The 10,432-nt window shown below is 52.8% G+C and overlaps 4 protein-coding genes and 1 pseudogene across 4 annotated transcripts, besides 5 other annotated features; all 5 read right to left on the bottom strand.

The window, feature by feature from the left end:
* Positions 1-3,233: a sequence feature (heterozygous, non-Esmeraldo-like haplotype).
* Positions 1,144-1,259: a sequence feature (T-rich).
* Tc00.1047053511839.40 (trans-sialidase, putative) lies at positions 1,343-3,934 on the bottom strand (the record flags this gene model as incomplete). The annotated part of the gene is made up of 1 exon (XM_801308.1): positions 1,343-3,934. The coding sequence occupies one exon, from the start codon at positions 3,932-3,934 to the stop codon at positions 1,343-1,345; it is 2,592 nt and encodes an 863-aa protein (XP_806401.1).
* Positions 3,234-7,182: a sequence feature (areas not merged during assembly with more than two copies in the genome that could not be assigned to a particular haplotype).
* Tc00.1047053511839.30 (mucin-associated surface protein (MASP), putative) lies at positions 5,039-5,905 on the bottom strand (the record flags this gene model as incomplete). The annotated part of the gene is made up of 1 exon (XM_801307.1): positions 5,039-5,905. One exon carries the CDS (start codon positions 5,903-5,905, stop codon positions 5,039-5,041), a length of 867 nt encoding a protein of 288 aa, XP_806400.1.
* Positions 5,628-5,677: a microsatellite.
* Positions 6,146-6,634, bottom strand: Tc00.1047053511839.25 (annotated as a pseudogene).
* Positions 7,183-10,432: a sequence feature (heterozygous, non-Esmeraldo-like haplotype).
* Positions 7,772-9,277, bottom strand: Tc00.1047053511839.20 (mucin-associated surface protein (MASP), putative; the record flags this gene model as incomplete). The annotated part of the gene is made up of 1 exon (XM_801306.1): positions 7,772-9,277. The coding sequence occupies one exon, from the start codon at positions 9,275-9,277 to the stop codon at positions 7,772-7,774; it is 1,506 nt and encodes a 501-aa protein (XP_806399.1).
* Tc00.1047053511839.10 (mucin TcMUCII, putative) lies at positions 9,814-10,432 on the bottom strand (the record flags this gene model as incomplete). The annotated part of the gene is made up of 1 exon (XM_801305.1): positions 9,814-10,432. A coding segment is annotated over one exon (619 nt), but the record flags the coding sequence as incomplete, so codon positions are not given.

Genomic DNA, 10,432 nt, shown 5'->3' with positions numbered 1-10,432 from the left:
CAGAAGGAAAAGGGATGTAACAGGAGGGAGAGGGACGGAGTGCAGCGGACGCAGCGAGAAAGAGCAGAAAACATGAGGAGAGGGCAGGAGGCCCAGCCGCACAGTTCACACACCACGAGACGGCATCCACGCAACGAAGACACACAACGCCAGCAGTCACCCACCATGCAGAAGGACAACACATCCACCACCATCTCCTCCCAGCTCATCGCCACAGCCCCAGGGAAATGGCAAAAACCCCGCGGCCACCACACAACACACACGGAGCAGGCAATCACCACACCAGCCACACGCGCCAGTGGACCCTCATCCATCCATGACGCGGCAACAAAATTTCCAGCCATCCCGCCCTCAATGGGACACGGAGCCCAACTCAACGCAGTCACACGCGGTGCATCACACCCGCAGAAAAGGAGACTCGGGCTGCGCACTCCCTCCTCACTTCTCCTCATAGCCACGGAAGAAGACAACAGCCGCCACACGCAACTGCCAGCATGCACCACAAAAGAAGCATTCAAATCCACTGCAATGTGCATCTTGTGTGTGTGGTTGTGTGTGCCTGCAGAAACACAAAGCAGAAAAGTAGAAAAGAGAGCAGAGTGTGTGGAGAAACACACAAAAATGTGCAGCAGAGACGCATGGCGGAAACAACAACAACAAGACCGCTCAAACTCACGATTCCACTGCAGCCCAAGCAGCGGCAATTAACACAAGATTTATCCAAAACTAACAAAAAAAAACGTCCCCCTTCGTCTCATACAAACCCCATCACACAAAATAATTATAAATGAAAAAGAAAAGAAAAACACGGCGGCAGGGTGTGGCTGTGTGTGTGGCGCTGCGGGTGTCTGCCCGCCCTGGCCGCAAGAAAGCAAAACAAGAGGGAAGAAATGTGTGCTCCGCCCCACAGGCCCTCGTCGCACGCCCACACGTCACGGCTCCCTCAGCGCGCCGTTCGTCGCGGCCCCTCCCCATGCGTGCAGCAGGCGAGGCGCACAGGGCCGTCGTCGTGAGCGTGTCGGTGGGTGTGCGAGTGGAGCAGTTGGGCGGAAACACACGGCACCCCTCACAGGAAGAGTGCAGCAACAAACAATTAAAAGAGGGAAGAGTAGAAAAGAAAAAAACGTCCATCGTGATTGCCCCAAAAGCAAAAAAGAGAAGGGATGGGGGAGATAATAAAAAGTAAAAAAAAACGCAAAACAAAAAACAAGAAAGTAGAAAGCAGCAAATAAATTTAAAATACGCAAAAAAAAAAAAGATTTATGAAGGAAATTCGTTCCCATGGGAAATTAATTATGTGGTGGGGAGGTCGCAAGTGTCCCACGCGGCAGCCATTCACTCCTCACAGAGCCGTAAATCCCCACAGTCCCAGCAGGAAAAGAAGCAGAAGCAGCAGTCCGCTTCCGCAAACAGTGCTGCCATCGCCATTTGCCCCAAAGTGACGAGCGGTACCGACACCCGATGCCCCTCCCGCCAAGGATTCAGAAGAGCGCTTCGGGCGAGACACAGCAGGTGAAGAATTACGCGCAGCCACTGGCGTTGGAATATTAATTTTGTTTTTGGCAAGCCCTGCAATCTCTTCGAAGCTCAACGGACGGTTGTACAGCAGGACGTTCGTCACAGTCACAGATGCACCTTCGTCACCCCCTGTGTTCCCTGCATTGCCTCCATCCTCTCCAATGAAGAAGTGAGAGATCATTTTCGATTTTGTATTTTCCAAGTTACTTTGCAAACTCTCACACACACGCTGACCATCGACGTAAACGGAGCCCTGGATGCCGTTCTGTAGCACAGTTGCCACTTGGTACGTTGCCCCCTGCTCCCAACTCCTGCTGTGCTCCGACGTCTTTTCGCCACTGTGCAACAATTCCCACCTCTTTTCTCTGTTGTACGACAGTCCCAGGAGTACAGTATTCTTATCGCCATCATTCACCTTCGCACCCATCAATGGAATGGAGTTATCTCCGTCCTTTGGCAAACCGTGGATGGACACCGTCGCCACAAGAGTGAAGTTGTAATTCGCGAAGTGGTACAGCTGATTCTGCCCCTGCGCGCCAACAGGCCACTCCGCCCACGCACCACGCCCTTTAAATGTTACGCCATTTTCCTTTTTCTCCACCCCATCATTCTTCTTTACTGTGGCGTTCACGCCGAGGTACTCGTCCCTCCATGTGCCATCAGAGAACTTGCCGGACAAAAAGCCAACCAGCCCATCCGTCGGAATGGCGGCGCCGCAGGCAGTGGCAGGTGAGGGATCCTCCTTAGCATTCTCAGAAGGGCACAGCTTGGAGACACGTTTGTCCACTTCATTCCATGTCTTCAGCACCTCCTTCACCCGCTCCAGCTGCGTAGTCAGAATCACAGAGACCATACCGGGTGATGTTTCTTTCTCACCGCCCTTCTTCTCGTAAAGTGCAATCAACTCCTCCTTCTTATCATCACCATCCTTACCACTTCTGTACAACAGGGAGCTGGCGGCAGCGTCCTCATCATCGGATACCGGCCCAATATCAACAATGTGCGTATTGTCCGTCAGCCAAAGATGGAGTACACTTTTTCCATTGCTGTTTCCATTTTTCTCTTTTTTGGAGTAGACCGGCAGAGTGACGAGCATCACATCCCTGTTATCAATCTTCGCTGTGATGAACCCGCTTCCAACGGCCTTCTCAATTCCGCCCTTTTTGCTGCCCCACACGCGCGAGAGGGTCCCGAGTGCCTCCGTCCACGACTCCCCCTTGTCACCGGACTCGTACACCCTGCGAGGGCCGTCATCACACGCAGTCATCATCATGAGTTTTTTGTCCTTCTCCCACTCCACGACGGAGGGAACACTGCAGCCATCGTCAGACATCCCCTTCGACAGCGTCCAAGTCGCAATGTCTGAGGAGTATATGATCAGCGAAACGTTCTTCCCATTATTCTTCGTCCCTTCCACTGGGAACACAAGCGTACCGTCATTTATATTAACACCCGATCCACCGCCGCCAATCAGTCCTGTCAAGGAGTCCTGTTTGCCAAAAAGACCCCACGGTAGACCGTAAGTATCGTTCCAACAAATTCTTTTGTCCTTTCCTCCCTCATCACTGAGTTCTCCTTTCACCAGCAAGAGTCCCCATTGAACCCCATCAGTCGCATTGCCAGCAGCAACTGCAGCGGCAGCACTTTCACTGGTGTATTTTCCCGCAAGCATGTAAATATCTCCTCCATTCACAACTGTTGTTGGTCGGCTCACATGTACTTTCGTGTCACTTTGGGAAACGACACCTTCCTGTTTTTGATAGGTGCAACGCCCATCTTTGAAATGACATTCATCCGGTGCTTGGATCTTTAATTTACTCATGTCCAACAATTTTGATGAGTCATCACTCAATTCCAGGAGCTCCGAGGCAATCCCAGTAAAACCGCTGTTACTGGCTTCCGTGCACTTCGCCTCGACAACGGCAAATACATCACCACTCACCTCAACAAGACTGGGAACACGGAGCGAGCTCACTGTTTTTCCTCCATTCTTATCTCTCCAATCAAAGTATGGCTTTGGTGAAGATTCCTGATTTAACGCTGTCCCATCAGCCTGTGCACCTCCACCAGTGCTGCAGCAAATCATCACGAAAAGGAGGAGCAGCACCGCGGAAGCAAACACACGCCGGGACATGTTGGGCCTCTGCGGCTCACTCTCTCTTCCTTCCCTCCTCATGCCGCTGGATCCGGTCACGCGGCGACGGTTGTGTGTGCGGGGTGCCCTCACTGCAGCAACACGTGAGAGCATACAAATATGTGTGTGGGCGGTGTGTGTGTTGCTGGTCCTTTCAGTGCCTTCGAATTTCACAGTAGCGTTTGGCGCTAGTTTTCCTTCTTCGTGTGTAATTGAGAAAGGAAAGATATAGAGGAAAAAAATACCAACACAAAAAGTACAACAGTGAGCACCGCCACCCATCCACTGTGAGTGGCACCATCATCCCCGCCGCAGCCACTCCCAACAACAACAACTCACGCACACAGACACAAGGAACAGGAGAAGGAAGAACAGTGCACCGGGAACACACAGCGACGGTCGCCAACAGCAGCAGCAGGAGTCACGGCGGGAGTGACGTTACGCGTCAGCACACACTGAGCAACGCCCAAACACAAAAAACAACCAACAATATCCAAAAAAGCAGAGTCTCCCTCGCAGCACCCACGCGCTGCCACCAGTCCTTTTACTGTTCACCCTTCCGGCGCACCCTCCAACGCACATCACCCCGCACAGGCGAAGAATCCCTGAACAAAGTATACACAGCATAGGAGATACACATTGGCACGTGCAGCAACTGGACGAGAAGCAATTCGCACTTGTCCCAGGCACCCTAACCCACACCATCCAATAGACTGCACACCTGCAACGCGTCAAAAAATAAATCACAGGCTCCCGTCCTCCCTCCTCGCTAGGGACGTCGCAGCCAGAATCTTGTGCGTGCGTCCGTTCTCAGCAATCACGCCGCTCTACAGCGTATGCATAATGGCGTGTGTGTGTGCATGTGTTTGTCAAACCCAGTACATGCAGAGCAGCTGTGCGCCACAAGAGAGTCTGAAGAAAGCAACGGCAGAGAGAGGCAGATAGCACACACGCAAATTACTCATATCATCATACACACACACGCAGCCGTGGAATGGGTGCACTCAAACACAAAATCAAAAAGGAAAGCAAAACAAAAAGCCGAAGCGTGGGACGACCAGCGCACACACACTCTCACTGCTCCCGTAAAGCAAAACACACACACACAGAGAGAGAGAGAGAGGTCGCCCACTCAATGCAATAAAAAAAAAACAGAAACAGTTACGGTGCTCCGCCCATGCAGCCAGGCAGGACGGCAGCGGTGCGTGTCGTGCAAAAGAGAGCACCAACGGGCCTGCATGGGTGTGCATGCATATATACAATGGGCACATTATTGTGTGTGCCTCGTGGGGTGAGGTGAGGGCGAGAGTCCATGCAAGGGGACACACACACAGAGAGAAGGAAGAGTGTGTGTGCGGGCGGTGCACGGCTCTCTCTCCCTCACTCTCACGCGGCCACCACCGCAGCCACAGCCGCACACGCAAGAAGAAGAGGCAAAAGAGGGGAGGTGGTGTGGGAGACCGCGGTGCTGCCGTCACTGTTTTGTGTGCTCGTCGTATCAGTTGTGTTGGCGGTTGCTGTCGTTGCTTTTCTATCTTCCCCAGTCCCTTCTGAGCCTTCTTCTCGGTGGCTTTGTGGTGTGGCCGCGGTCTCAGGCGACGGAACTTTTTTTCCGCCTTCACTCGTGGTGTCTTTGCCATCCTGTTCGCGGGAATCAACACCGTCTTCTGGAGGTGGTGAAGGATTTCCTCCCGCAACTCCCGCAGACAGTGTTTGCTCTCTGTTAACTGTTGTGAGTGCGTTCTCTGCAGGTGTATTCTTGTCGGGCTCCTTCTTTTCTTCAACTTCCGGTTGCGTAGGATTGGCATTTGATTCCTGACCGCCGGAAGGAGAAATGCCCCCTGAAGGTGCAATTGACTGGTTCTTTTCCTGCCCGCTGCCACTTAAATTCTCTTTCCTGGAATCTGAGCCTATTGCAGCTGTTCCTCCTTTACCACCCCGCCCTTCAGTACTTTCTTCTTCTTCAGCCTCCGTCTCTTCATCATCACCACCGTCATCTCCTTCATCACCATCTGCATCCCCATCTTGAGGAGGGGAAGATATTGGTGATACTTCCTCTTTAACAACTGTTACTCCATTTTGTAAGCCTTGGGAGCCTACTCGAGGCGTTACAAGTGATTTTGAACCTTGTGGAAGTTCATCCCCACTCACACGACCTGCCGCCTCCCCTTCATCACACCTACCGCCGGCACCGCACCACAGCACGCAGAGGGCACACACCAGCAGCACACGGCCAGTCATCATCATCGCCATCACTCCCGTCACTTGCGTGCAGCCTTCAGCACAAACTAACAACACGTCAACGCAGAGTGAAAGCAAAGAGGAGACAAGTCACACAGCCACGCGCCGTCCAATCCAGCAATAAGAGTCACGCACCACCACAACAATAATTAGGTGGGCGCCGTTCAACAACAATCAAAAAAATAGGACTGCTCCTCGCCGTGCACCTTTTCTCACATCCCCACAGTCACCATTACTATTATTTTCTCTTCCCTCAGTCCCTCCAGCACAGGCCTCGGGATCGTCGGGCCCTCCCAGCACAGGCAGTCCGTCATGCGCTCGCGCTGCGCCGTAACGTCCACCTCCTCCCAGTCAAACAGCTCCGTGTCCACCACGGCCCTCACAATCGCCGGCATGCCCCGGCTGCGCAACACCCACAACGCCACAATGTCGTGCTGCCCCTCCTCCAAAATCATGAGTGCAGCGCCCAACGCGTACTGGCCCACGTGCTCCATGCGCTGCAACCACACACGGATCAGGTTGGCCGTCATGCACTGCATGTTGTTGTCCTTGTTGTACTTGTGGCACCACAACGTCGTGTGGCCAGCGACATCGCAGTGCTGGAAGAAGTACGACGCAGCAACCGTGCGGATGTCCGTGTGGCTGTAATCGACCTGCTGCAATCACTCCCACAGAGAGACAAGGAAGTGTGTGTGGATGTGTGCCGAGAACACAGCGACTGTCATTGCCAGAGGAGGCCATCGTGGCACCGTCCGTCACGCGTCAGCACACAAGGAGCAACACACGCACCCGCAGAGTAAAATCAACGAGGAGAGGAGAATGACCCCAAGAGCAGGCAACACCTTCACGCATGGCGGGCATCGTGCAAACGCGTCAGCCGGCCACCAGCACAATGCAAAAGGCGTCCCACACACATCCATCCAATGGCACCGTGATTCCCACCGTAGGCAGACACGCAGCGGCCTCGCCGTGTCGGCACGGATAGCAAGCCAACGTCCCACCGTCACCAAGAGCATTCCTGCATAGCACTGTGCAACTAAGTATATGTGTGTGTGTGTGTGCTGGAGAAGCAGAAAAGAAGAGGAGCACAGAGAGGCACATCAACACAGCAAGAGGCACAGCTGGAGGGCAGCGATACATGCGGTACGGCCCCAACCTCAACAATCACGCACGGTGACAGCACACACCCATCGAATAAAAAACGAAAAAAAGAAAAGAAAAACACGGCGGCAGGGTGTGGCTGTGTGTGTGGCGCTGCGGGTGTCTGCCAGCCCTGGCCGCAAGAAAACAAAACAAAAGAGGGAAAAAAATGTGTGCTCCGCCCCACAGGCCCTCGTCGCACGCCCACACGTCACGGCTCCCTCAGCGCGCCGTTCGTCGCGGCCCTCCTCATGCGTGCAGCAGGCAAGGCGCACAGGGCCGTCGTCATGAGCGTGTCGGTGGGTGTGCGAGTGGAGCAGTTGGGCGGGAAACACACGGCACCCCTCACAGGAAGAGTGCAGCAACAAACAATTAAAAGAGGGAAGAGTAGAATAGAAAAAAACGTCCATCGTGATTGCCCCAAAAGCAAAAAAGAGAAGGGATGGGGGGGTGAGAGATTAGAAAAAGAGGATTAAATATATATATTAAAGAAAACAAGAAAAAAGAATGTTAAAAACAGTTACGGTTCTCCGCCCATGCAGCCAGGCAGGACGGCAGCGGTGCGTGTCGTGCAAAAGAGAGCACCAACGGGCCTGCATGGGTGTGCATGCATATATACAATGGGCAAATTATGTGTGTGCCTCGTGGGGTGAGGTGAGGGCGAGAGTCCATGCAAGGGGACACACACACAGAGAGAAGGAAGAGTGTGTGTGCGGGCGGTGCATGGCTCTCTCACACTCACTCTCGCGCGGCCACCACCGCAGCCGCAGCCGCACACACAACAAGAAGAAGAAGCAAAAGAGGGGAGGTGGTTTGGGAGGCGGCTTTGATGCCGTCACTGTCGCCAGGCGTCGTGTCATTTGTTTGGACGACAGTGACTGTTTCTGGTGTTTGCTGTGCAGTCTCACTGAACGTGGGAGCAACGTTGGTATTATCATCTTCGGGGTTGTTGTGTGCTTTTTTCTTGTTAGGTCGTTGATCATCGTCAGTATTTCCATCCACCGTACTCTGAGCATCTTCACTGCCACTTGTAGAGATGGATGGTGCTGTTGTTACTCCTTGGCTGTTGGCGGATGCATTCGTCATCGAATCCGATGGGACCGTAACGTGACCGTGTTGTACTGCCACTTCATTCTTTGAAGGGAATTTTGTTCCTCTAGACTCGTTTTGCGACTGTGACGTTCCGTGTTTTTGTCCTGTTGAAGTCTCTGATTTTGTTGCTTCTGGCGGAAGTCCTCCTCCTTCGTCTCGATTTCCCTGTACTTGCGATCCTTCTGGTAGCCGTACTGCTGGTCCTGCTGGTGTGCTGCTGGCGTTATGCGGCAGGTTGAAAAGGCGTTTCCCCTCAACGACACTCTCTTTTGCCTCTTTTTTGCTTGTCTCCTCATCAGTAACTTGGCGTTCTGCTTCTCCTTGTGCACTAAAAGTCTGTGGCTCATCTTTGGGTTTTGATTCCTTCCGTGCGTCCACGTTGAGTGGTGCAATCCGTAAAGAGACTGTTGGTTCTGGCCACCCACTTCTTTCTGAAGATTCCAGGTTCTGTGCGGATGACGCACTGCCCGCAGCAGGGGTTGAGGGCGGAAGAGCAACACCAGAAACAGGGAACTTCAAAGACTCAACCCCAGGAGTGCCTCCTCCTCCTCCTCCAATTCCCTTTCCACCTGGGACAGAACCTGTGCCACCACCGGAGCCTGAACCGTCAACAGCAGGTGGCTTGCCATCACCAGAAGAGGAAGAAGAATTCAAAGTGGGGCCTTCACCTCCGTTAGAACTTTCACCTAATTTAGAACCTCCACCAGAAATGACACCGTTTCGGCTGCCACCAGATGCTGGTGGTGGTGGTGGTTCGTTACTTCTTGGCTGTCCTTCGGCTTGCGATGGTAATACTTCTCCATCCTTCACCGTACCTTCGAGTGATCCTTCATTTTCCTTTTCTTCTTCTTCTTCGGAATGATCCCGATCCTCTTCTTCTACCTTGACTTGTCTTGTTGGTTGTATGGCCGAATCATCATTCTTGCGGGCATTCTTTCCTTGCTGTTCATGCAACCGTGGCACCACTGCTTCGGGACCACTTACGTCCCTCTTTCCTGCTTCCCTCGCCTGAGAATCAACCTGTAGAGCCTTCGATGATTCGTCTTTTATTCCGACCTCTCCAATAACATCACCGACCGCCACCACTGCAGCACCGCACCACAACACGCAGAGGGCACACACCAGCAGCACACGGTCAGTCATCATCGCCATCACTCCTGTCACTTGCGTGCAGCCTTCAGCACAAACTAACTCCCCGTCAACGCAGAGTGAAAGCAAAGAGGAGAGAGACACGGCACAGTAAAAAACACCGCCGGCAGCGCGCGTTTCATGAGAAATATTGAACCAATAAAAGTGCAAAAGACGCACAACACCCTGCAAAAATTTAACAACGAGAAAACACACAAAAAAAGCAAAACAAAAAATGTAAACACGCAGCAATAAAGTAAAATAGTAAACAAAAAAACAAGAAACAAAAACCTGCACACAAATGGCTCCAGTGCGCATGCAACTACCCTCAACGGCGCGTCCACGCAAACAGTTGCATGCATGTCGTGCATATGAGTGTGACTGACACTTTCAACGTGGCGGATAAAGGGAGCAGCAACACGGAGCACACAGCACGGCAGCAGAAGCAAACTAAGCAAAAAACAATCATCATAATTACCCTTACTTTATAAATCGGACCACAGTGGACGTACAAACGTCCCCGTGGTTGAGTGCTGGCACGCACAGCCCGCATACACCTTTCAGCCCAGAGCGGTGCACGCCAGCGCGGATACGGCGAGCAGCAGCGGGGCACACACCCACGCAGAGCTGCTGAGGCTGCCGTCGCTTTCGCGAAGACGTGACGGTGCGCGGGTGGTCGTTGTGGTTGACACTTCTGTAGTCGTAGCCGTATCACCTGGTGTCTTTGTTGTAGTGGTTGTGGTCGTCGTGGTTGGCGCCTCTTTAGATGTAGTAGTAATTGGTGCCTGTGTTGTAGTAGTGGTAGTAGTTGTCGTCGTATTTGGTGTCTGTACCCTATCCTTTTTATTATTTTTGGACTCTTCCGTATTATGCTCCGTATTTTTTTCTACCGTATTATCGGGAATATCCGTCGAACGTGGCAGATCGTTGTTCCCACTTCCTGGCAATGAATGACCAGGCGCTTCTATTTTATCTTGTGTAGTGGACAACGCACCTGATCCCCCTCCCGCAACGGCCGTAACAGGTTGAGCTGAGACACCGGCAATGTCCTGGCTCGAGACTTTAGGGATATTTGAAACTGAATAAATTTTCCCCGGAGTTGGCTCCTTTAGCGGTGTTGGGGGTACATCGGGGGCCATCTTTTTCCCGAAACAACCGCTGTCGTGAAGGCACACGGGC

The sequence above is a fragment of the Trypanosoma cruzi genome, genomic scaffold (genome assembly GCF_000209065.1).
Source record: "Trypanosoma cruzi strain CL Brener 1047053517173 genomic scaffold, whole genome shotgun sequence".
Taxonomy (NCBI): Eukaryota; Euglenozoa; class Kinetoplastea; order Trypanosomatida; family Trypanosomatidae; genus Trypanosoma; species Trypanosoma cruzi.
Note: the sequence above shows the minus strand (reverse complement) of the source record. Positions and strands in the feature narration are given on the sequence as shown.